This window comes from Periophthalmus magnuspinnatus, chromosome 17 (assembly GCF_009829125.3).
Source record: "Periophthalmus magnuspinnatus isolate fPerMag1 chromosome 17, fPerMag1.2.pri, whole genome shotgun sequence".
Taxonomy (NCBI): domain Eukaryota; kingdom Metazoa; phylum Chordata; class Actinopteri; order Gobiiformes; family Gobiidae; genus Periophthalmus; species Periophthalmus magnuspinnatus.
In genome coordinates, this window is record NC_047142.1 from 28216734 (window position 1) to 28244442 (window position 27709).

General features: G+C 41.5%; 1 protein-coding gene across 1 annotated transcript in view; it reads left to right on the top strand.

Annotated features, from left to right (window-relative positions):
• wnt9a (wingless-type MMTV integration site family, member 9A) overlaps positions 1 to 27709 on the top strand; it is a 42248-nt gene that overhangs the window by 11372 nt on the left and 3167 nt on the right. The window contains exons 2-3 of the mRNA XM_033982922.2: positions 23720 to 23979; positions 26654 to 26916. Of these exons, the coding sequence (XP_033838813.1) occupies positions 23720 to 23979; positions 26654 to 26916 (523 nt within the window). The remainder of the gene's footprint in view (positions 1 to 23719; positions 23980 to 26653; positions 26917 to 27709) is intronic.

A 27709-nucleotide genomic window follows, 5' to 3' on the forward strand; every position in this document is an offset into this window, starting at 1 on the left:
ATTTTTTTTTACAAAGTTGTTCTGTAGTTACTTTAAATGATAAAACGTTTGGATCATTGTTACCATACGCTGTTTATGATTAGAGGAAATACATTATATTCCCAGTTTCCGCCCTGGTATTGGTTGATATCAGCTAAAGTATTGTGAATAATATCAAAACAGAAAAAGCTCAGTTCGTCCCTAAGTGTTCAAGCCCAAATGTTCAGAGTGTTGGAACATATTGGTTGAACATAAAGAAATGGCTCCTGGCTGCAGAGCATGAGGCTCTGGGCGGGGTGGGATTCCTGGACTCTTGCAGCCGTTTTAAATTGTCATCCATCGCACCACAAAAATGTGAACTCCTCTCTCTCTCTTTCTCCCTGTCGGCTGTTGTGGCAGGTGCTCCAAATGCTGCTAAATGTTTTATCGTCACAAATCCAAGAGGGAGTTTGCCTGGTTGACCCTGAATGGTCGAGTTTAAACGCCTATGTGCTAGCTCCGCGGCGTGCCATGCTGCGGTTGTGCCATCCTGTGGTCTTGTAGACCAAATGCCAGTGATTCAGTCGTTTGTTTTTATTTAGATACGTGCGGTGTGCAGAGGAAATGAGTCCACATGGAGCCAAACAGCGAGATGTGGTAACAGAAGTTTCATATGGAATAGTCAAATACTGATACGGAAACTAGTAACAAAACTAGATGCCAATATGAGCAGGGGCTGATACTGAAAACATAACACATATCAGCATAAGACCACATTTAAAATGTGTAGTGTCTCCCATATGGTATATCAATATGGATCTGTAGAGAGGCAAGCTTGCTAACAGTAAGAATGAATATTTTTATCTAGGTATTTTTTAGAGATAAAATTTGTAATTGAATAAATACAATAGAAATAAGGTAAACCAGTAACATCTTCATGGAGACAAGCAGGTTGTGGTCCCTGTACCAGATAGGTACCTTTTAAATAAATGTCACTTTTCTGTGTTAATTACCTTGTAAAAATTTAGTTTTTATCATTGTTATCTAAACTAGTTTCGAGTATTGAGCCTTTTTCACTATGTCCAAAATGTTGTATCCTCATCACATACATACACAGAGTTTTTGTTGTTTAGTGTGGCTCCATCTCCAAAGCTCAAAACTAGTGATCTATGATGTGGATTTTTTCATGGCCGATTCTGATGTTGATAGTTTGGAATATGGAGGCGCTGATGGCCGATAAGGTCTGTCAATATTTTTAGGGTTGATTTTGATTATTGTTGCAAATGTTGCATTTTTACAGTCCATTTTTATCACAAACCTTCACCAGAGCAGCGTAGTCATATTTTGAGCACTTATCTATTTGCATTTCAGAGTTCAAATAAAGCTTTGTGTGTCCTCTTTAGACAGCAGGTTGTGTGTTCTCTTTAGACAGCAGGTTGTATGTTCTCTTTAGGCAGCAGGTTGAGTGTCCTCTTCAGGCAGCAGGTTGTGTGTGCCGGAGATTTAAGGCTGATATAGGCTAAAAAGAAACAGAAGAAGTCCAAACATCTGCCAATCGATGTATTGGTCTATCTCTACTCAAAACAATTACCCTCCATGTACATCAGCAAATGGTGATCCCTGAAGTTTTGAAATTCATAACCTTCTGATGGATCACTTCAGTCTCAAAATGACTGCTTCTGCTCATCTTAGATATTTGAACTTAGCTGCCGTTGTTTCAGCATGATACCAACAGTTTTGAATGTACAGTGAGTGAGTGAGCTTGCATTGTTGAGTGCAAATGAGCCAGTGTTGACACACTCTGTAGAGGTAATGTTGATTAATCGCTAGATATGTTGGTACATTGGTTTATGACATAGTACTTGTGTATATATTTGGACCATAAAATTATGGAAGGCCAGTGCAGGTTGTGAATGAGGTCTGAAGGCTGCTCTCTTCTCCCCTTTGGTTTCTGTCCAACGTCAAATACACCTTCAACTTATCTCAAGGTTTCAAATTGATGATTGATTTGGAGGAGGGAAAATGAAAACCCTGTTGTAGAATAAACTGAAATAGTCCAAGTTTATTTACATATGCCCAAGACCTAGCGCAGAGACATGAACCTTCAACACACTGATAGTGTCCAGTCCAGTCCAGTCTGGCTCTGCTTCTGTTGTAGGGAGTATTATACCTCTGATAACACAGGCCAAAATAACAGGGGCAGAGGACAGAAATGATGTTTCTTCATCACTCACACAGGACCATAGTGCATCATACCAATTTAGTTTACTTATGTTACTCACAATAGCCGATACAATCAACAAAGCCACAACAAAAAACGGAAAAAGAAACATTACATAAATGCGGCTGAGATCCTGAACCCATCACCAGCGCTCTGAAGCTCTCAAGTGTCCCTTTAACAGCCTGGATTGTTTTCAGTGCCCCATTAGGAGAGGCAGGCCGCCAAAAACAACAAACACGCTAACACATGTGAGCATGCGGGGAGAGATCGTGGAGTTAACCAAATGAGCTCTTCTGTGTGTGCCCCGGATTCTTTCTTTTAGCCTCCTCTCTTAAAACTACAAGCCTCTGCCTCGTGTTTTTGGACCGATCTGGCCCTCAGCTGGGTGTGCGTGCGGGCAGTCCCTTGCAGCAGTTTGTGGTTAGCATGCTGTGTGATTACAACTCATTTAGAAGCAGGAGTTGTGAGGTAGAGCTGCAGACGGTGGTGGCGTAGGCTTATTACTGAGGACTTAAGAAGTGATTTGGCCCGACGTGCAAGTAGCAGTAACAGCAGTAACAGGGTGGGGGCTCCACTGATAGCAGGGCTTTCCCAGCTTGCATGGGATATCCTCTGGCTACGGACCACGCCTCGAAAGGATATCGCTTTACTGAGAGTGGGCGCAGATAGGATTCTGTGTGTGGAGTGCTGCCATTGTGACTAAGCTGTAAGTTTATCAGTTTGTTGTCTTCTAAATGATCCCGTGGGTGCTATTTCTGTAAGCGCCACAAGGGGGTGCAAAGGATTGTGGGGCAGGAGCTGTTGCCTTAGAGTGTAACAGGAGGAGAGTGGGAAATGAAACGTGAAAACATCCAGTGTAAAAGTAGCCAAGTCAGAGCAATAGTAAAGTATGAAGTGAAAACAGAGCATGTGCGGGGTGAGAGGGACGTGTGCAAAGTGTATGTTGGCTGCAGGCCTCACTGTAGTGCAGCAGGATCCATGTGCTCACCATGTTTTGAACAGGGCTGAACATGAGTTGAATGTAAAAATACAACTGTGAATAAACTCAAAAGGATTTATTAACAGCTAACAGACAAACCAGCAAATATGCTATCACTCTGTTTATCTGAACTCACATCACTACCAGCTAACTACTGCTACTGCTACAACATCACACTACTGCTGTGTTTCAGATGACATCACAGCATTCTGTTGTCCTGTCAGATTTAACACAGATGGAGCAGATAAAATGGATGTTGTTCAAATGCAGATTCTTGTTGTAATAGATTGAGTTCTTGGGTCTAGTCTCTAATAGAAATGATCAGATTCAGTACTTGTGAATTCGCCTTTTGGATATTTCATGGTAAAGTACAGTGCCTGGCAAAAAAAAAAAGTCGCTACCAAAAAAACAAAAGGTCACACCCTCTAATATTTGGTTGGACCGCATTTAGCTTTGATTACAGATTTTTTTGATTTCGCATCTGCAGTGTCACAAGATTTATTTCCATCCAGTGTTGCATTATTTTTTCACCAAGATCTTGCATTGATGATGGTAGAGTCTGACCGCTGCACAAAGCCTTCTCCAGCACATCCCAAAGATTCTCAATGGGGTTAAGGTCTGGACTCTGTCGTGGCCAATCCATGTGTGAAAATAATGTCTCATGCTCCCTGAACTACTCTTTCACAATTTGAGCCCGATGAATCCTGGCATTGTCATCTTGTCATCAGGGAAGAAAAAATCCATTGATGGAATAACCTGGTCATTCAGAATATTCAGGTAGTCAGCTGACCTCATTCTTTGAGCACATACTGTTGCTGAACCTAGACCTGACTCGTACCTATAGGCTCGTACCTATTTGCTTAGTTGAATCCAGATGGCAGCTTTTTTTTGCCAGGCAGTGTACAATGTGATCTACAGGGAGAGTGGTTCCTGCCCCCGTCTGGGAGAATGACATAATCACAGTTTAGAATCTTAAAACCTCCAACATAATGATTTCAAGTGTCAAGTTTTAATTAACAGGCCGAAATTTAAGTTTGGCCAACTGCCTGAAGAAGTGAGAAGCGATGCACAAAACCTTTGGCCCTGTTATTATGCTGTTTCTTGCATATTAAAGGGACAGTACCCTTTTGTTCATGGACAGCAGTAGCCCGGTCTGTTGGAGTATTCGTCCTCTGATTTGAAGGTCGACGGTGTGATACCAGCTTCCATAGATGAATGCTGTCGTTGTGTTCTTGGGCAAGACACTTAACCCACTTCACCTCTGTTTCTGTGTACACTGGTGTGTACACAGACACTGAAAGCAAAGGTGTTATATAAAAAGTCGAGGTGTGGATTTCACCTATTGCGGGTTATTTTTAGAACCCGCAATAGGTTTATCACGGGGGGTTACGTTCTAAACGTATGATAAACCAGGGAACTGTAATCCAATTCTGTATTAGAGTCAGCAGCTTCCAAACAAAGGTGTGATCTCCAAAAAACTTAGCAAAAACTGAATTTTCAAATTCTCTCGTATGACAAACCTAACATTAGTAACAGACTCTGGACCTGAGCATTATTAGCAAAACCAACACAAGAACATTTAGACTCAAGTGTTTGTAAAGTGACTGATCTGACTGCGGGTGACCCCCTGGGGAATGAGCCATTCTGGGAAGGATACATCATGGATGGGTCAGGTTAGATGCTTTGAATTAGAATCTGGGACTGGACGATGTTTTTTTCCTCTCCTCTCTCTCTTTTTTGATGCAATGTATTTTTTTTTCTTTTCAAACCAATAAAAATGTCTTTCAATACCGATTTTACGAAAACAAACAAACAAGACTTTTATCAGTGCCATTTTACACAAAACACCACATTTCTTCCCCCACAAGAAATGTGTTTTGCTCGGCTGAAGAACTCAAACTAGCATCTTATTAACTATTTGAAATGACTGGCTGTCTATTCCATTAAAATGTAATTATCTGCCCAGCCTTAAAATGAAGTCACATGAGTCCAGATGAAGATGTTCAGCATGTTTATAAGACAGACACAAGCGAGTCTGCGACAAGAAAAACAAGGACTTCTGAGTAACGCACAGGCCTGTCACGGTAACAGAAAAACACTCAAAACTTCCCCACTAATGTAAAGCAAAAGTTACAGAATTATTAATATTGACCCCAAAAATGCAGTACTGACCCATAAGTCTTATAGTGACTGTCGTGACAGGCCTCGTGATCCATTTGAGGTCACTTGGTCCAGTGCCAGTCTTATACTTTACGAGCTTTCCATCTACAAGTGCATCTGTCAACTTAGAAACACAGTTTTTCAGACTTTCCTTGGACCACTTAAATGCAACACCACTGCAGTGCACTCTAAGTATTAGTCATCCCTTGGTCTCTATTAGTGTGGTCCTGCTCACAGTGTAACCAGCCTGTCAAAGCAAACACATATTTATAATTTTAAATGACAACCAGTTCAGTTTATTTCTCCATCTCAGCTGTGCACAGCTTAGACTCTGGGAACTGGCGTTTAGGAAAGTCCAAATCTCAGGTCCATAATGACTTCTGCAGATGGAGTTTTCGTTTGGAGACATGGGCAATTTACAAAACAGGAAAACTAATATAGACTCAAGATAGTTTTAGTGGTCAGGCATTGATGAGATGATGCTAGTTAGAGCGACCGCTACGTCCTGTGTTTTCCGTGCTTGACCACAGCCGCCAGCCCTGTGGGAATAGAGCAGACAGGAGCTGACATCAGCCGGATCAGCCGATTGACAAACTCTGATTATAATTAAAGACTCAATAGACTTGTTTTTATGTCAGGGGAAGTTAAATACTAGTATTTTGTTGAGTATATTATATTTAAAGGTTCTATATTTTTATAGATCAAGCTTTTGGCCCTGTTATTATGCTGTTTCTTACATATTAAAGGGGCAGTACCCATTTTGTTCACGGGCAACAGTAGCTCAGTTGGTTGGAGTATTCATCCTCTGATTTGAAGGTCGACGATGTGATACCAGCTTCCACAGATGAATGCTGTCGTTGTGTTCTTGGGCAAGACACTTAACCCACTTCACCCCAGTGGCTGTGTACACTGGTGTGTACACAGGCACTGAAAGGAAAGGTGTTATATAAAAATCTGACCAGTTACCATTTAATACCTGTATTTTGCCTCCGTACAAATATATTATATAAGCAGCTCGAGGGTCAAAATGAGGCCGTTGTGTGTCGTCTGCATACATTTTTTACAAAGTACTTTTATTGTTTATGAAGCAAGAAATAATGCTCATGTGTTGCTGGCATGCTAGCTGTTGTTAGCACTACAGTGACAGCAAAACTCCACTCTCGAATCTAAAAGTTGGGAAAACTGCAAACTGAAATAGTTCTGTTCATCATGTTTTTAAAATGGTAAAAATCAGGTACATCTCTTTAAGTCTACAAAGTTTAGTTTGCCGGGCTCGACTTGTTGATCGTTGTGGTGACCTGAGTCGACTTCTGCCTTTTCAAATCAGCCAATAATCTTTATTTCTAAAGCCCTTTAAAACACTAGAGGTGACCAGCATATTTTCCAATCAAACCAACAGAATAAAAACATGCAAAACATTACACAGTGAAATAAAACTGATGCAAAGTGTCTCTGTGTTATGAGGCAGATAGAAGCTTAAAACAGGCCAAAGTCTGTGATAGGGGTACATCAGGGGCAGTTGTTCCAGAGTCTGGAGCCGTGGTATATCAGGGGACAGTTGTTCCAGGGTAGGGCAGGTGTATATCAGGGGGCAGTTGCTCCAGAGTCTGGGGCAGAGGTACATCAGGGGCAGTTGTTCCAGAGTCTGGGGCAGTGGTATATCAAGGGCAGTTGTTCCAGAGCCTGGGGCCAGCTCCATGAAAGATCAGCCCAGTGTGCCTGACTCTGGGGACTCGATTAGAAGCTGTTTGACCTTAAGGCCCCGTTTGAGTTTGAAACAGACATGAGTTCAGTCAAATAAGGAGGAACAAAGCCAATTTTAAAATCAAGTCTAAAAGAAACTGAAGCCAGTGGAATGATAAAGGGCTGGGGTCATGTGCTGACCCCTGGGGCTGATTCTGCATGAGTTGGAGAAGTCCTGACACCTTCAAAGTAGTTTGTCTAAAATCTCTTGTTTACTTTGATAAAACTGCTTTGGTTATTGGTTTGAATCTGATTGTTGTGCATTCTTATTCCCTTGTAGATTGAAATTTTGAAAACATGATCACATGACATCCTGACATTTTATTCTAACTGCTTTTTTCCCTCATTGTGTTTGATTGGTTCACACAGTTTCCATTTGATCTACCATAAGAGTCACGTTCACCTGTCTAAAGCCTTACTGTGCCAAGCGTTTTCCGTCACCGTTCTCCACACCTCCCCCTCTGGACATTATTAAAGCCGTTTTCTCTACACAGAGCCCATGACTGCTCCATTAATCCTCCATCAGTTGTCTTGAGTCAAAGCTTGTAGTAGCACTGTGGATACATGCTTCGAGACTTCCAAAATACCTCCCTGGTGACTCAAAACAATAATCAGCTCTTATTCTGATGGAACGCCAGTAGCAACCTGTAAATATTTTCATGTTCGTAGTAGTGGAAGCTGGAATCCCACAGCCGAATTTAATAAACAAAATAGAGGGATTCTGAGCAGCTCCTGTTTTGTTTTGGATTTTTGCGGTCTGACAGAGCAGGCTCTGGTTGGTCCCTGAAGTGTTTGTGCTCAGGGCATGGCAGAAAGAAACAAACTGAACATGAACACATTGGAATGAGCTTTTGACATTTGAAATTTGAAAAATAACAGAACAGTTTATATTATTGAATCAAAAGAGACCCAAATGAGACAGACGAGGAAGGGTTTGAATGGTAACCTCTGCTGTTACGTCAGGCAGAGGTCAGTGTTGTGACATTTGAGGCTGGGTGTGGTGAACAGGTGGACAGGCAGAGGAGGCTGACTGCAGTCATTTGGCGATTGGTTGATTAATCGATTAAACGGTCGATGGCGTCTTAGTCAAACAAGATTTGAGCTACTCAATATTTTTCCATTTTTATTTTAGATTATGAGGATTTACGCCACTCAAACACATCATTTAGTTAACTTTTCTCTTTATTTTTACTACTTTCTACATTTTATATACCCACAGGAGACATCAAATATATGAAGTAAGATATATGGAATTATGAAGTAATGAAAAAAAGAAAGAGAAAATAACTAAATTTGTTTCATATTTATATTCAAATGGCCTTTGCTTTGTTGCTTTGAACCACGGGATGTGCTAATCTGATCCTGGTCCCACATCGATGCTGATCGATTGATATTGGCTTTCAAATATTGGTTCAGTCATTATCCTGGTTGGACAGATAAATCGACGTAATAAAACTTTTACTCATCATAGTCATCCAGAAAGTCTCAATGTGTAAACTGGATCAGTTTTATCTTATTTTAGTTGTGTTTTCAGTCTCTGCTTTGGTATCGGTTGATATCGGGAATTGGTATCAGAACTGAAAAAGCTGGATCGATGCTTCCCTCTGCAAACCCATGTCTTTCTGTCAGTGAGCTTCATGATGAAGTCCCTGGAATGGTTTTCACTTCACAGCTGAGTCTCAAATAAAAGTGCAAATCAGGGTCAAGGAAAGGGTCAAGGAGATTTTGAGTTTATTTTCGTTTGCTACATTCACATGTGTCATTCATAGTTTAGATTCATCATTGAGAATCTACAGTGTCAATAATCCTAGTTGTGTTTATGGGACAACAGCACAACGTGGAAAAGAGTGGGGTTAGCTGAAGGTTTGGGAGTGAATCCTGTTTAATCTGCATTTTTACAGATGAACACATAATTTCCTAGTACTTTCCTGAATAAATAGTTGCTTTTGCATAAACTCACAGTTATAGTAATTCGAACAGGTCAGGCCATAGAGCGAATGAATTGATTTGAGAGCTTTTGCCAGACCCCCTTTTAGTCACACATCTTTAGACCTTTTTAAATTGAAGAAAAATATGTTTTAAACACAAACTTAAAGGTCCTGAACCTGTGTTTAAACCATGAAGGAGGAGCATGTTTTAGCTTGAATGATTAGCCCCCACTTAGCCCATCACTTGTTGAACCATGACAAACAACTGTGAGGGATAGTCAACGGCTGCTTCTACATGGTCCACAATAAACTACACCCATTTCATTCCTTGTCTTCCTGACAGTTAATTCCACACAGTCCTCATACAACAAACAAACAGTGCAGTTAATTGGATAAAATGGCATTGTGATTGATACCAGTGCAGGGGATGAGGGTGTTAGCTGGTGTCATTAGTAAAAGTCTATAGCAATATCTACATCTACTGATCACTTCTTTAAATAGATTATTATGAAACTTTAACCAAACAAATACTCAAACAGGAAAGCTGGGTGTAGTGTCTTGCTCAAAGACACAATGACACCCATATATCACTGGAAAGGGTGGGCAATATAATAATAAATATTGAATTGTGATCTTGTGTGATGATGATGATGGGGAAACAGTAGCTCAGTTGGTAGTGTTGGATCTGAAAGTTAAGATCCACTGACCCACAGGTTGGCAGTGCAAATACTGTCATTGTGTCCTTGGGCAAGACAGTTAACCCCCCAGTATCTGTGTGCACTGGTGTATGAATGTGTGTGTGAATGGTTGAGTGGTTCCTTGATGTAAAGCGCTTTGAGCCTTGAAGGTGGAAAAATGCTATTTTATATCACTTGTGGACGTGAGCCTCCAGAACAATCATATTTCATGGTTGAACTGCCAGTCCCAGCAGCTGCCTGCAGTGTGAGGGTGGGGACAGGGTGAGAGTGAGTGTTGTGGCCGTGCTGGTACTGCCGGATCTGTGCCATGGCGTGGACTTGAACAGGTTAGTCATGTGGAGGCTGCTGCTGGACGCCCAATCTGTGCCAGTCACACACTGACTGGGAGCGGCTGACCCCAGGGCCATGGTTCCCATAGCACTTAAACCTCTTACCTCGCTCACCACTGTTCACACAGAGCCACAGCGATGGGTGCACATGGTCCTGTTCATTTGAGAATGATCTTTTCACAATACTGAAACTGTAAAAGAGCCTGTTATAAATTATTTATATTAGTCCAGTGTTTCCCAACCAAGGGCTCCACAGATTCTCATGAGGTCTTTGAAACTCAGGGGTTTCCACATTTCTGCTCTATAACATCTTTATTTACCAGAAAACAATTGTATTTTTCCTTTTCAAGTCGGAGTTTTATTTTTATTTTAATAGGTTCTGTTTTCAGACCAAGGGTTAGTTTGTTTTCATCCCTGATAGTTTGGACTGCTCACTAGTTCCTCAGAGTGGTCACGTGATGTTGTGTGACGTGATTGGACACCAGATTTAAACAGGTTTTGGCGCTGTCTTCCTACCAATGGAGGCATGACGATAGCGCCATCTACAGTCTGACATCTTCAGAACAGTATCCCAGGTGTGTGAGAGTAAAAAGGCCGCTTGTCCCTGTTCAAAGTCCCATGGGCATGTTTCCATATTCCAGTTGCTTCCTAATCCAGTGACGATGTTTGTTGTTCTTTGTCTCAATGATGCTTGCTGACTGGGACGGAGCAAAAGGATCAGAAATGACTGATGGACTGTATATGGCTGTTGGGACAGTAATAGTAATATAATCCACTGGTAAAATAGAGGTCACTGGGAAACACTGAATTACACTAATGCGTGTAATGTGATCCATCACTTTTTTTTAAAATCCTACTCTAAGTATAAATCATTGTTTTGTTTTATGTTGGCACAGAATGGATGCCACTTTTTCCTGTCGCTGTATAATTATTATTGTGGACCAGCTCTGACTATGACCTCTCACTACTGCTACCACAACAATATCCACATGTGTCTCTGTCTATGCACATTCACCCCATCCAAACTGGGACTAAACTGTGACTGAAACTAAACCTGGACTAAACTAAATCAGGACTAGAAAAGAACCAACCCAGTTCTACATTAGGACTCAAACTGGGCCGAGTTTTACTCTGATGATTTCAGTTACATAACTCTAGTACTACAAAGCACTGTTTTGAGTTCTAGTTTGAGTCTCGTCTTTGGAGAGGCTGATGGCAGCTGTCTGTGGTGTGATCCTCACTGAGCAGACAGGACAGATGACATAAGGCCGCCTCATATCCGATGAGGTCATCACTGATAGTCATTTCCTCTGCTACTCTCTGAGACACAGAGGACACTTTCATTTCTACTACACTGAAGGAAAGGCCCATTACTTAACTACTACTTAACTACCTACGACTACTTACTACGACTACTACTACGACTACTGACGTCCAAAGTACCTGGTGTCCAGTACCTTTATGTTGTCATACCACTGTATGTTCCCAGAGTGAACCCACATTTACACTTTACATTATTTGTGCCTTAATCGAGCTGTGCTGACCCAACAGGCATTTATACCTGGCCTCATCACACACTCTGGACAGTCTGAAGAACTGACCACACTCTCTGAACAGTTTAAAGACCTCTCTGCACTAATTTACATCAATGATGTAAATTGACGACAACATTCATGAAGTGTTTTCTATGCAAATGATTCTGTCATTTTATTTACATGAAAAGTTGGGATGCACGGATCCAGATTTTCAGTTCCGATACAGATTGCTGTAAGTATCTGCCGATATCAACCAATACCAGAGCAGAGACTGAAAACAGCATTTATATCCTTTAAACAAAAATAAAATAAGACTAAACAGATCCAGATGTGTTGGAGCCGTTATTCATCTCTCAAGTAAAACAGAACAACTTTAAATAAATAAAGGTTCAAACATTATGAGGCTTTCTGGATGACTATGAGAAGTAAATAGTCTTATTACTTAAAGTGCATTAAATTTATGTGTGCAAACAGGATATTGACTAAACCGATATTTGAAAGCCGCTGATATCTGATACCAGTATCAGATCGGTGCATCCCTAACGTGCACATTCCAAACAAGATGCATTCACTTCAGTGTTTAATTCATTTGAGCAGAATTACAGGAGTTTGGATTATTATTATTTTTTTACTTTTTTTTTGTTAACGTGATAACAATACTTAGTTCAAAATCATTATGGCAAAAGTAGGCGACACATTCACCAGAACAAGTGAATCTTCTAAGGAAACTTTTGACCTTTAAACGTGTGTGTACTAGTCTGAAAACAGGTCACGCTCAGTTTTCTTTAAAGGGTTTTTGTCCTCTGTTAACTTTGGAAACTTTTCAGGAGCAGTGTGTAGAAATGTAACTACAATATCATGATTCGTATTGGGAAAAGTCTTAATATCATGAGCCATAGCAATATATGGATCTGCAAGTCTCTCTGCTTAAGTCATTTTGCTGCAGGAACAGCTAAAAACCAAAGAGAACAACATAGACCATGATCCTTTGCTTTGTTCCAGTCCAGTTGACATGATGAAATAACTGGTACGAAGCACTTTTCTCTCTTAATTATCTAGATTATGATGGACAAGTGGCAGATTCACAGTGTTAAAGCATCTGCAAAATATCACAATAAATATGTTCCCATGAGCTGCACATCATGAAAATATTGAGTTGGATGTAGTTATGTCATTTCATCCTCAATAGTCTGCTTAGTGATCCTTTTGTAGAATTTTTTGCTACGTTAATGGTCAGGAGTACTGAGCTGGTGGACAAACCTTTTGGAAGAACTTACAACAAGGGATTTGACCTTTGTTGTTTAATCAGATCTATCCTTCTAACTGCTCTGTTCAGATCTTTATCCATGTTCTAATATGTTTCTTCTCATTGAGCCTCTGAAGTTGTATTTGGAGTGATTCATGTTTGAGTAATCTTTAATTGAGTATTTTCAAGAACACCTTTTGCCAATCTACCCCAGTTTTCACCTCCACTAGTACACACCCACTGTGACGTACGTGCACGCCCACTGTGACATGCGCACTTGCTTCTCCATTTTTTTTTTCTTAATGTGTAAATTATAACAAAATGATCCATTTATCTGCGCAGACTTAAATGAACTTGGTAAATTGAATTGAAAGCAGTTGTTTCGCAGAGTCTTACTAAGCATAATGGACCATGAAATATGGTTTTAACAATTCTCCAAGCTGTCGAGCATGTTGTCAAGCCTGGTTAGTGTGGGCAAGAAGGGAAGTAGCACACACATCCCCCTGCTGGAGCTAGCATGGCACGAACCTGCATACACAGACCCATGGCACAGACCTGCATACAGCTGGGGCAGGGTGGTCCCAAGTTCATTCAACTCTACTTTCTCCGTTTAAGCATTTTAAGTAAGCAGGAAAAGGGAGAGAAATAATTGCATGCGGAGCTGCCTACACAAACGCAGTTAGTAATCTGCTAATGCACTGGGATGGATCTCAGGTGAGCCAGGCCGTTTTTCTTCATGACAGCTACAATACCTCAGGACCACCTCCTATCTCCCAAATTGAACATATTTGTCATACTTACCTAGACAGGTATAAATAAAAATGCATTAAAGTAAGAATATAAGTGTTGTGTTTACATTAGAAGCACTATAGGGGATTTATGTTCTAATTTCATGTTTTTTTCAGTGCTGTGTAGATTCAAGTCTGTTACGTAAATGTGGAACTATTTTCTCACAGGAGTTTGCTAAGGAAATGCTTTGGCGTCATTAGTGCTTATCAAAAAGATCAAAAACCATTAATAGATACATAAACTAATATCAAAACTAGATACTCATTTTGTCAGGTATTGATACTAAAAAAGTCCCATTGTCAGGTCAGAAATGAATATTTCCTGAATATGTTCTTTCACAAGTATAAGACACAAAGACTAATATACTCCCATGGACCACTATGGAACTTGAGCAGGCACTAGCCTCCCTTAAAATGCACCCCCATAGCTCCCCGAAGAATTTTGACCCATTTTCAACAAGAACTTTATTAACCAAGTAGGGCATCTCTCTCCCTAAATCTTATCCTAGCTCTTGGTCAGGAGTAGCTACTAGGAGTAGTTTTGAGGTGATGAGGGAAACCGGAGTACTCACAGAAAACCCATCCAGACACAGACAGAACGTGCAAACTTCACAGCACTCGATTTGGGAATTGCATCCAGGAATTGCCTCGAAGACAGAGTGCTAGTGCTTGGATTATGCATGCCAAGATAAGTAAATAAATGATTGGTCTTAGGTTAATCCCAAAGACTAAACAGATCTGCAGTTAAAATCTAGACGAGGCGCTAAAATATCAAAACAGAGACTTTTTAGGAGGATTCTAATTTGACTTTCCCTGGAAATTTTGGAGGTTTAAAATAGTAACAAAAACTGTCAGCTGGTGCAGGCCAAGGACACGCTTCTTCACTGCGTGGTGTAGCTGAAACCAGCTGACAGGCTCAGATTTGTCTGGTTTTGCGCCAACAGCTGGTCGGAGTGATTGGCCTCCATTTATAGTAATTGACCAGTGGGAATAAGGAGAGACTGGGGAGTAGGGGAGAATACAAGGAGAGGGGGGTGTGATGGGGCAGGAGACACCAGAGAGGGGTGTGTGATGGGGCAGGAGACACCAGAGAGGGGGGTGTGATGGGGCAGGAGACTCCAGACCACACAACCAGCACATTCAGGCTCGTGCTCCAGCTCTGGCTTTGTGCTGTCTTCTGCCTGGGCAAGTTCACTTTTGTAGCTGTTGACTTAAGCACGTAAGTGGCCCTGTGTTTCCATGTACGCACGCTTTATGAACATATGCGCAGGGTAAACGCTAGCTTAAAACACCTGTTAGCACAGAGAGGAGGAGGCGCTGGGTAAACACAAGGCTAAGAGACACACTCGTCTGGATAAGCCTGGAGCTGGGCCACTTTCTTTACAGCACATTTGGGTATTTTATATTTTTTGTGCCTGTGTAACTGTGATGTTGTTCGCCCAGTAGAATATGTTGAAACTTTACCACAAATGCGCTGGTTTAGAGGTCCTATATTACACAAAATTGACTCTTTTGAGCTTTAAGTCATGTTATAATGCTGTTTCCTCCTCAAAAACATGCCTGTTTCATTCACTTATGTTAAAGTAGCCCTTTATTTTCGGTCTGTCTACATCTCCAAAGCTCAAAATGCTCTGTTCCACCTTGTGATGTCATGAAGCGGTAGTTTTCAAGTTAACAGCTTCTTTTACCTTTAGTTCAGAAGAGATTGGCAATTCTTTTCCTATGTATGTGTGTTTGTTGTGTTGACTTTTACATGAAGCACTTTGGGCAGCTGAAGTTGTTTTAAATGTGCTATAGAAATAAACTGAACTGAACCACTGGGAGGTAGTTGAAAGGTTAGCTGCCATTCTGAGCCTATGACCTCTGACTTTCATCAATCACTTAAACACAGTTAGAACTACACACGTTGATGCAGTGCTGGTTGCAGGGATTGGACCATCAACATCTGCGTTAGTGAGCAAACCAACCAACATCAGAGACCCCAAGAAGGATGTTCCCAATTGAAATCTAACAAAAATCCAATTTTAGATCATAGACTGTTACTATCAGGTCCATTAATGATTTTTCCTCATGTCCGTGTAATCCCTCAGTCGTCCAAGTCTGATCCACAGCAAATGAAAAATTTAATACTGCAACTGCACAAAAGTTTTAGAGTGAAACCGTTCAGCTGCTCATCCAAGTTGTTGCTCCAAGTTGCTCATCTTCATTTGTGGTCAGATTACTGCTAGACACAGCCTTATATCTATCTGTAGAGAGAAGCTAACTACACTGAAGCTAACACACCTGTTTGTTTAGTCATTTAGCATAATGCTTTGATTTCGGTCTGAGGATGGAGTTCCTCATGTTCCTCATGTTTTACAGAGTACTTAAATGCAGACCTCATGTGCTGGTTTGTTTGTCTAGGGTTGTGACATCATTTGTAAAATGGGCTGTTGCATTTGACCCACTCTATGCCTCTAGGACTCTGACAGGTGCAGTGGGCCACAGTTTGGGTCAGGATCTTGTTTGGGCGTAGCTTGATGGAGAGCCTAGCGTGCACTTTGTCTCAACACAGTGAAAACAGTACAAACTAGCAGTTACTTAGCAACTCTCTGTGGAAGTTTGAGGTATTTTGGTGGACTTTGAACTTCATGTGGTGGTGAAGCGTTACTGGAGTAATTGATAAATGTACTGATTGAATGAGCATTACCTTCTCCTTGGGCGGCTTCCACCTTCACCATGATGAGTGTAACACATGTGCGGAGTTGATGTTTGTATGGTGGACGGTTGGGTGATTTCATGACCAGCACCGCACCTACAAGATATATGACTGCAGAAAAACTCTTGAGAATGTTTTGTAATTAAACTAGTGGGATTTTTTCATAATAATAAAGCCTTACATTTGTATTCCGAGTAATTATTCATGTGCTATCCACTCAGAGGTGGTAAGATGCTATTGTAGCCACAGCTGCCCTGGGACAGACTGACGGAAGTTAGGCTGCCAATCTGCACCATCGGCCTCTCCCACCAACACCAGTCATTCACCAATCACACTAGGCAATGCGGGCTCGTCATTTTGGTCTTAAGTGTTCTTATTAACCCGCTCTGCATGATCCTGGGGTTTTTATTTTAGTATTGTGTCTGTAAAGCAAGATACAAACATTAATAACAGACAAATCATACGCCTTCTTTCCCCCGAGGTTTCCCCTGCTAGCGTTATCAACAGGTTTGATTGACAGTGTTGCTAAGTGCCCACACCACTGGTTTAGCAGTGAGCAGGAAGGGGCATTATCTTCAACATGGACCTGGAGTTGTGTTCTGTTTCATTCACACCTTTATGTAACTGCACTGTTAGTTTGTCAACATTCACAAAGCTCAAAATGCACTGTTAGTGGAGCACTTCCTGTATTACCATGTGACATCACAAGGTGGAACAAAGTGTGTTCAGTTTGAGAGAAGAACTCAGCCTAAATATACAGGGTTCGCGTGTTAAACATGTGTGAATGAAACAAAACACAACTCTAGGTCTGTTAATGATGAGGAGACAACATTAGAACAGAAATCAGAGAATAGTGTAATATGGGCTGTTTAAATCAATGATCCTGCTGTTGTGCTTTGAGGCTTTACAAAAATAAACTGAACTGAAATGAGACATTCACACATTTATATAAAAAGCTGTCACGGCCTGCGGGAGGCGCGGATGGGTGGACAGTTGGTCCTAAACAAACTGAAGCGAAGTGGTCAGATAGTGAACGCCACAGCGTGAGAACCTGCTCCATCAGAGAATGGAAAAAGGTCCAAGCTGAGCAAACAACAGCATCCCACCATCATTCTGTTCAGGGTTGTACACAGACGTGCTGGACTCAGGCTGTCTGCACCTGCTCTGCTCAACTGGAATGTAACCGAAAACATTTAAAGGTCCTATATAACACAAAATGGACTCTTATGAGCTTTAAGCATGTTATAAATATACCTTCTCAAAAACAGACCTGGAGTTGTGTTTTGTTTCATTCACACATGTCTGAGGAACCCTTTATTATTAGTTCGTCTCCAAACCTCAAAATGCTCTGTTCCACCTTGTGATGTCATGTAGTGGTGGTTTTCATGTCAACAGCTGCATTTTACCTTTAGCTCAGTAGAGATTGGCAATTCCAAATGATTCTAGTGAAGGTGTATGAAGTTTAAAAACACTGTGAAGCACTTCCTGTATTACCACATGATGACATCAGTGTTTTTCATTTGAGAGAAGAACTCAGTCTAAATGTGCAGGGTTTGTGTGTTAAACATGTGTGAATGAAACAAAACACAACTCCAGGTCTGTTTGTGATGAGGAAACAACATTAGAACAGATCATATGGGCCCTTTAAGTTAATATGGGCCATTAAGTCAATATGGGCCCTTTTAACAATGATTGTGACATCTATAATATTTACTTTGGTGTCAGTGGTTCAGTTGGGGTTGAGAGCTTGTCCACTGATCTGAAGGTTGGGGGTTCGAATCCTGCTCTTGTCATCATTGGTTGAGCAGTCAGATCCACTGACCCACAGGTTGGCGGTGCGAATCCAGCTCCCACAGAGGAATGCTGTTATTGTGTCCTTGGGGAACACACTTAACCCTGCTGCCCCCCAGTGTCTGTGTACACTAGTGTATGAATGTGTGTAAATGTGTGAGTGAATGTGTGAGTGAATGTGTGAGTGAATGTGTGAGTGAATGTGTGTGTGAATGGGTGAGAGGTTCCTTGATGTAAAGCCATTTATGCCTTGAAGGTGGAAAATCACTCCCATGTCCCATATCCTCTCTCACGCTGTACACTGCTTTAGAGAAACATGAACACTCTGGGACTCCTTTATACACCTCACCTCAGGGCCCTCTTAACTCACTCCAAATATGTCTCTTTGTGTTTGAAAAACGCCTCCATAGAGACAGTAGCGGTGACATCATTGCCGTGCCATCTTTGGCCTTTCTCCAAATACATTCACTGCTGCTTTTGGTCCCAGACAAGCAGACGTCACTCGTGCAGTTGAGGCCTGTCACTCCAATGGCGTCTTTGTTTTGGCACCACTCGCCACTTTTGGACAAATCGACTCTGTATGTGTGTCGGAGGAATGCACATGCCCCCAGTGTGTCCGTATACACAGGTCGAGCTATACTTAGTCAAAACTGAAGCTAATCTGGCTAATTTACAGATTTACACTGTAGTGTTATGCGTTAACCCAGCGAGGCGCTACTTAGAGTGTTGAATTTACATGAAAGTTCTTGAGCTCTCTTGTCTTAAATGGTATTAGGTGGGTTCTCTGTGTGGCGCCATCATTCAATCCCGGACTACCGATTGCCATGGACCTGTCACTCAAAACTGCTTTCTGTAACTTTGAATGCGGAACCGTGCCATTGTTCGCAGTTGTGTTGCGCTGATGACTGCGGTTAGGAGCAAATTGACAGCTTTTAACTAACATAATAGCTCATTGTGTTCATTTTTGCTCGCTGGGAAAGTGAAATCTCCATCAAGACGAGACTTGCCAGATTTCCATTTGAAAATTCATAGCTGTCAGATGAGTTAAGAAAGGCAAACATGTCTTATGAGGCTGCAGCCGTTTGACCCAATCCGAACTGCATATGTTCATTTTATTTATTTCGATCTCGTCATGGATGTAACCAGTGGTCCATATGTAAAAGGTTAAAACTCATTCCTGCAAAGCTACAGGGGGAACTTCTCAATCAAGCTCTGGACATGATACAACAAATATAGCGCAGGTTCAGAAGGCGTGACCTCTTCCTGCAGGGTGAGGTGAGCGATGGCGGTGACAGAATTCCTTATGAAAAACAGTAATGAGGCTGGAGGTATGTGGCGAGGAGCGGGCAGTCAACATACTGCTGGCGTTAAGTGAACCAGAGTGACACACAACAGGTGCGCAGTGCTTTTAGTGAAAATAACGTGGAGTAATGTCTTGAGTTTGGGGTTGGCACTGTGCCCGCTCGCTGTGGTTTTTGCCCCAGGGTACACTTGGACCTGGCTCTCTAATTGATTTGGCTCGATGTGCAAATTCACACATGAGAGAGGAAGGGCGACGAGCCGCGAGTGACGACTGGATTATATATGGATCTACTGTAATCTGTGACAGACCTGTGATGTCATCAGGCTGGATTAACATCACATTGATGATTGAGAAAAATGTTAAGAATACAGTGAGTACACTGTGTTTGTCCACTGACCCATAGGTGGGCGGTGCGTTTCCAACTCCCACAGATGAATACTGTCGTTGTGTTCTTGGGCAAGACACTTAACTGTACGAAATGTAACTATAAGGGACAATTTCAAAAACTCCCAGAATCCCTCATCTGCTTGCTAACCCTATTGTGACGAATGCTACTGTCACCGATAGAGCGCAGTTGTGGACTTTCCATTACCATAACTAATTGTGCTATTGTGTAAATTCAAACAGCATCTCAAAGCAGGGGCATGGAGCTCTTTAAATATTTTACTGTCATTAAGGTAATCTGCTTACGTTGTCCCTCAAAGATGACCAATCAGAGCACAGGTGCCATGGGGATTTTCCCAGTCAGTTATTCGATGCATCAAAAGAAAAATATGGATGGATATGTAAAATAGACATGCAGTACGTTCTGATACTTCCTTCAACATGATTTTTATGGCTGAAAAAGAATGGACGAGCTGCATCAAAAAGAGATAGGAAAGTGGTTCTTCTGATCGGATAAAACGAACATGCTTACAGGCTTTTAGCTGTTTTACTTCACAAAAGAACAAGCAAAACTGGAGACTTTAGTAAAACAATTGAATAATCTGATAACAAATTTATGTACACCTGCTCCTGTTTTTAATGTTTTATGTGGCGCCCATGAAAAAGAGTTTAAGTGCTCTCATGGGGTTCTTCTGTATAAAAAGAAACCCCCCTCGCCCCCAGCATCTGTGTGCAGTGGTATGTGAACGTGTGTGTGAATGTGTGTATGAATGTGTGTGTGGTTCCTTGATGTAAAGCATTTTGAGGCTTGTAAGTGGAAAATTTCTATAAAAATGTGACTGTTTACCATTTGAGTAAATTTACAAATTATTTTGATCATAATAAGTAAAAAATATAAATAATCCTGATTTTAGAAGCAAAAGATGATTTCAAATATAACCTCCAAATGTGAAGTGCTTTTGATCTGGTTTTGATTTCATAGCTGGTCGTTTACTAGAGAAATAGTGATTCCTTTATTACTGGAGGATTTCACTCTTGTTTGGTCCCAGAAATCAGAACAGTGAAGTTTGAGACAGTGGCGTCTTTATTATATTAAGTGTTAAGTTAAACGAAACAGGGCTGCACCTAATGATTATTTCTGTGAGACTTAAATACATCCATCTGTAGCTCGTGATGTGTCCATCGTTGCGACACTGTTTTTGTTTCTTGTGTTAAATGTGTTTACTCTCCAGTTTCACTCCAGGCCAAACTGCCCCATAATGAGCGGCTTCAGTGCCAGTGCTGTCAGAATGTGTGGCAGTGGCAGGCTGACCGGAGCGTCCCTCTGCTCTCCCCATCATCACCTCTGAGAGCTGTGGCCCAGGGCAGCACTGTTTTATATCTGCCTCCTTTATATAAACGCACGCAAGCCGAGCGACCCACATGTTCGGTGCTTGGAGCAGGCTCATATTGATGTGGGCTGGAATGTGACGGCTTTGGGCCCTGGGATTTCATTACAAACTTAAATATGTAAAATTTTAATTTGTCATAATTTTAAATAATTATTCTACATGAGAAGTGTGAAGAAGAATTCTGACCCAACATGTGGTGTATTTCTTTCTCTAGTTTTGACTCTTTTAAACATAGACTGTATAAAGAAGTGGACTAAGTGAATGTGACGTCACCCACAGCGTTCAGCTCCAGTCAAATGAAGCTTTCCGAGGCTAGCAGTTATAGGGGCCAATTTGGAGCAGAGTTCCATATTTTGAATTCCAACCACGAGTATCATAGCAACCAAAGCGCCAATCCGGAGTGAGACTGTTGAAGATAATGCCCCTTCCAGCCCGCACCGCCGGTTTAGCAGGGAGCAGGCGCTAAGCAACTGTCAATTAAACCTGTTGCTAACAATAGCAGGAGCGACCTCGAGAAAAAAGGGGCCTGATTTGGCTGTTATGAATGTTCATATCTTGATTTACACAATAATGAAATAAAAACCTGAGGATCATGTAGAGCTGATTAATACGAACATTTAAGACCAAAATGATGAATCTGACAGCAGCAGTTACAGAGAGAGAGGACACAGTTTTTCAATAGAAAGTGAATTGGAGCCAGAAATGTGCCCATTGATCACTTTCTATTTGGAACACAGTGCCTAACAGGTTAGCTATGTCCATTTATATGCATAGTCTATTATTTTAAGCCAGCGTTCATGCTCAAGTCTTTCACAGTTGAGACACCTTAAGAATGAAAATGTGCCATATCGTCCCTGGAGGGATAGTTGTCTTTTGTATTTCCTCATAGAATCTGATATATTTGCACTTTTTTGGTGGAGGTCATTTGGTGATGTTTAGATGATTTGGTTGTGCTGCAGTTGTGATATTTAACAGAAAATATAACTGAAATTTTGACATTGGCCAAGGAAAAGAAGACTGAAGACAGTTAACAGAAGATTATCCACGGATGACAACATATAAAAATAAAAAGGACTATTGTGAAGTGTATAATGTCACTGTGTAATTCCTCAGTCCAGGTGTGATCCATAGACAGATTTAACTTTGGCTTTTACTGTGTATAATGTGACATTTTAAAGGGAAAACCTAAAAATGCAAGACTGCACTTGAAACTTAAAAACGGTCTTTAAGGTCAACTTTAACTAAGACCAGAAGTAAAACTGAACACAACAATCCAGACACACAGAGGAATAAGACACACACAAAAGAATAAGACCTACAGAGGAATAAGACACACACAGAGGAACAAGACACACACAAAAAGAATAAGATCTACAGAGGAATAAGACACACAGAGGAATAAGACACACACAGAGGAATAAGACACACACAAAAGAATAAAACCTACAGAGGAATAAGACACACAGAGGAATAAGACACATACAGAGGAATAAGACACACACAAAAGAATAAAACCTACAGAGGAATAAGGCACACACAAAGGAATAAGACACATACAGAGGATAAAGACACACAGAGGAATAAGACACAGAGGAATAAGACACATACAGAGGATAAAGACACACAGAGGAATAAGACACACAGAGGAATAAGACACATACAGAGGATAAAGACACACAGAGGAATAAGACACACAGAGGAATAAGACACATACAGAGGATAAAGACACACAGAGGAATAAGACACATACAGAGGAATAAGACACAGAGGAATAAGACACATACAGAGGATAAAGACAGAGAGGAATAAGACACATACAGAGGATAAAGACACAGAGAGGAATAAGACACACAGAGGAATAAGACACATACAGAGGATAAAGACAGAGAGGAATAAGACACATACAGAGGGTAAAGACACACAGAGGAATAAGACACACACAGAGGAATAAGACACACAGAGGAAGAAGGCTAGGAAGTAAAACTCAAAACCAAAATAAAACAAGGTTTAGGATAATGAAATAACTCAAGGATATGTAGGACCTTTGATCTTCTTCATCTGACCATTAATGAACTCTTCTCAGGTTCACATAAAAACGTGTTAATCTAAACTTTTTCTTTTGCTGCTCTGAGACCCTTCTGACCTCCAACCTGGTTCTGACACTCACTCACTAGTGTGCAAGCATCAGGCCCAGGTTCTCTGAGCTCACAGTCAACTGCTCACCTTTAGCCAATCAGTCAAGTGGATTCATACGCCCCTTTTACGACTTGTACAAATTCTTGTTGAGTAACAGCAGCAGCAGACGTCCTTGTTCACCTTCGCAGACGATTCCATTTCTACATAGACACACCTGTTGAGAGATTGATATCAGTCGCCAGCAAATGTAGAATTCCTCTGAACATTAACCACAAGCAGCTGAGAGCGTCTGAAGATTAACCAAACTTTTACCTCTTGTTCAACTCAATATTTAACCAGGAATGAAAAGGATCCATTACTGTAATCATATAAAAATGTGAGGCGTCGTATCTTGCTGTGCTCCACTGATCCAAGTGTTGTGTGTTCTTCAGGTTGACCGGTAATGAGCCGCTGTCGGTGCTGCCGCTGAACGCGCTGCCTGAGGAGGTGTCCAGCAGGACTCACTACAAACTCTGCGACCGGCTCAAACTGGAGAAGAAGCAGCGGAGAATGTGCCGGAGGGACCCGGGCGTCGCAGAGACCTTAAGAGAGGCCATCACTCTCAGCGCCCTCGAGTGTCAGTATCAGTTCAGGTTCGAAAGGTGGAACTGCACCTTAGAGGGGCGCCACAGAGCCAACATTCTCAAGAGAGGTAGGACATCACTCGGCAAGGAGGACGGGGCAGTTTTAAAAAATATGAATACATGATTTGTGTTTGGTACAGCTGGATAGTTTAAGCGCTGAAGAAGCGCTGGAGCAAGGCAAGGCAAGGCAAGTTTATTTGTATAGCACAATTCGTACACAAGGTAATTCAAAGTGCTTTACAGAATAAGAAAGACATTAAAATCACACAAATCAAAACATAAATAATCACAAATAATCATCATAAAATTAACATTAAAAGAGAAGAGTGCAGAATAAAAACCTTCCAGTCGTATGCACAGCTAAACAGAACCGTTTTGAGCCTGGATTTAAACATTGTCAAAGTAGAGGCCTGTCTCACATCTTCAGGAAGACTGTTCCAAGTTTTAGCTGCATAAAACTTAAACGCTGATTCCCCATGTTTAGTCCTGACTCTGGGCACCAGCAGGAGGCCAATCCCTGAAGTCCTCAAATTGCGAGATGGTTCATATGGCACTAACATATCGGAGATATACTTTGGACCTAGGCCATGGAGAGAACAAGCAGAGCACAAACGGAGCTGCACACAAGCAGAGCTGCTTTAAAGTCTATTCTTTGAGCTACAGGAAGCCAGTGCAGAGACCTGAGCACAGGACTTATGTGCTCATACTTCCTGGTTCTAGTCAGGACCCGAGCAGCAGCATTCTGGATGTACTGCAGCTGTGTTAAGGCTCGTTTGGAGAGGCCAGTGAGTAGGCCCTTACAGTAGTCTAATCTACTGGAGACAAACGCATGGATAAGTCTCTCTAAGTCTGGCTTTGACAGTATACCTTTGATTTTTGCAATGTTTTTTAGGTGGTAAAAAGCTGCAGATGTTATTGATTTGATGTGGCTGTTAAAGTTCAAGTCTGAGTCCATTATTACCCCTAGATTTCTAGCCTGATTTGAAGGTTTTAGAGAGAGAGACTGGAGGTGACTGCTGACACTTTCTCTATGTTTCTGTGGGCCAAAGATGATGACTTCAGTCTTGTCTGAGTTTAGCAGAAGAAAGTTGTTTTGCATCCACACACTGATCTGTTGGATGCAGTGGCTGAGTGAGTCCACTGGTCCATATTCACCTGCTGCTAGTGAGACATAGATCTGAGTGTCATCTGCATAGTTGTGGTAAGACACATTATTGCTGCGTATTAACTGGCCTAACGGCAGCATGTAGAGATTGAACAGCAGGGGTCCCAGGATTGACCCCTGGGGCACCCCACAGGTCAGGGACATTTTATCTGATATACATTTTCCAATTTCAACAAAGTACTCCCTGTTTTCTAAATAGGACTTGAAGCAGTTTAGTGCCGAGATGCCCACCCAGTCCTCTAGTCTCTGTAAGAGGATCCCATGATCCACAGTGTCAAAAGCAGCACACAGATCTAACAGGATCAAGACTGAGACTTTGCCTGCATCAGTGTTCAGGCGGATGTCATTTGTCACCTTGATAAGAGCATAACAGTATTCAGTGGCTATGTAATACTAGCAAATCTGTGCAAAGTTTTTTATATATAGTGTTCCCTCATATATCGTGGGGGTTACGTTCGAAAAAATAACCTGTAATAGGTGAAATCCGTGAAATAGTAGCTTCATTGTTTACAATTATTATATATGTTTTAAGGCCGTAAAACCCCTCACCACACACTTTATACACTTTTCTCAAGCAGGCATTAGCATTTTCTGACATTTCTCTCTTGTTTAAACTCTCTCAAAGTTCAAACCTTCGTATATTATATCCCTCTTCCTTGATGACCACTTTAAATGTGTTGTTCTCTTGTCTCTGCTCTAGCAGTATCCGCAGAGGCGACTGTCCATGCAGAGAAACACTTAAGTCCATAGCGTTTCTGAAATTGACCGGTGCAGAACGTTTCATCGACTTTCTTCATGTATTGTCCCATACTTTAGATAAACTTAACTTCACTAACTAAAGTATTTTAGTTTGTAAAACACCCATTCAAATGTCCCTCTGCTGCCTCAGCCCTCCCAGAGTGCACCTCCTGGGGAGGGGATCCTTCACACCAGTATTAACACATACATAACTGTCTACCCCACTGCCTGGTCATAGTCAGCTGACCTTATTCTTTGAGTACATAGTGTTGCTGGACCTAGACCTGACCAACTGGAGGAGGCTCGTACCGATTTGCTTAGTTAAATCCAGGTGGTGACTTTTTTTTTTTGGCCAGGCAGCGTATAAATAAAATATGTGTGCTCCTGTATATACTGCCCTATGCTATGGTACAATGTTCTATCCCACTGATCACCAACATGTTCCCATACCACACTCACACTCACACACACCAAAATAAAGTGGAGTAATTGCAAATGCATTTATCATTACTAGAGACAGTAAAGATCATGTGGACCAAATATCATAGTTCTAGGTTAAATCTAAATGAGATTATCGCCCTTTTATTTGAGAGAATTCCCTTCTCCTCAAGGTGTAACTTTTACACAACCATCTCTGATCATGTGACATTTCATCCTGACACTTTAATCTTTAAGAAAACACTGCAAAATACATTGCAGATTTACACAGTAACACAGGTAGAGCTCCAAAGGTAAACATGGTGGGTTGAACTGGGTTCAGCCCCATTGGGGTGTAGTTATAACTGTTACCTAATATGTATCACAATCAGTATTATAGCTATGCTTTTTGTACTTCTCAGGATTTAAAGAGACGGCTTTCCTTTACGCCATCTCCTCCGCGGGCCTGACCCATGCCTTGGCCAAAGCGTGCAGCGCCGGCCGAATGGAGCGCTGCACCTGTGACGAGGCCCCTCACCTGGAGAACCGTAAGGCCTGGCAGTGGGGCGGCTGTGGAGACAACCTCAAATACGCCAACAAGTTTGTCAAGGACTTCCTAGGCAAACGCTCCAACAAAGATCTGCGTGCCCGCGTGGACATGCACAACACCAATGTGGGGATGAAGGTGAGTGGCCAGCTGGCATTGATCTATGTTTCGCTGTTTTTGCGTATGACCAGGTTTGTGGAAGAATATAGAGATTAAATCGGCTGTGTTTTAATGTAACAAAATGAAATGTGTTTTTCCCAGTACAGATTATAAACCATTTCTCAGGTCAAAATAAGACCACTGTGTGTCTTCTTCTATCTCTAAAACATTTTTTTTAAATTATCTGTGGCACACCAACAGCACACCAACATTACTTACCAAGAAGTAATGTTGGTGTGCTGTTAGCATGCTAGTTGTTGTTAGCATTGGTGTGACTGCAGAAGTCCACAGCCTCCCTGAAAGTTTAACTCATTACCTTAAAGTGATAAATGTGTATGAACCACTGGAAGCAGTGGACCTACTTATGTTTTTCATGTCATTTTGCAGAAATCTGGCACAGTTCCTTTAATTTGACGACCAACATCATTTTGGCTTAAAGGGCCCATATTGTGCTATTCTCCGGTCTCTGTTCTAATGTTTCCTCATCACAAACAGACTTGGAGATGTGTTTTGTTTCATTCACACATAAACTCTGCATATTTAGGCTTATTTCTTCTCTCAAACACAAAACACCACTTTGTGATGTCATGTGGTAATACAGAATGTGCTCCCGTGTGTTTTTAAACTCCATACACCATTAGAGTGGCTGAAATCATTTGGCCGGATCCGGATTTCATCCTGGAATTGCCAATCTCTACTGAAGTAAAGGTAAAAGGAACTATTAAATTGAAAACTACCACTTTATGACATCACAAGGTGGAACGGAGCATTT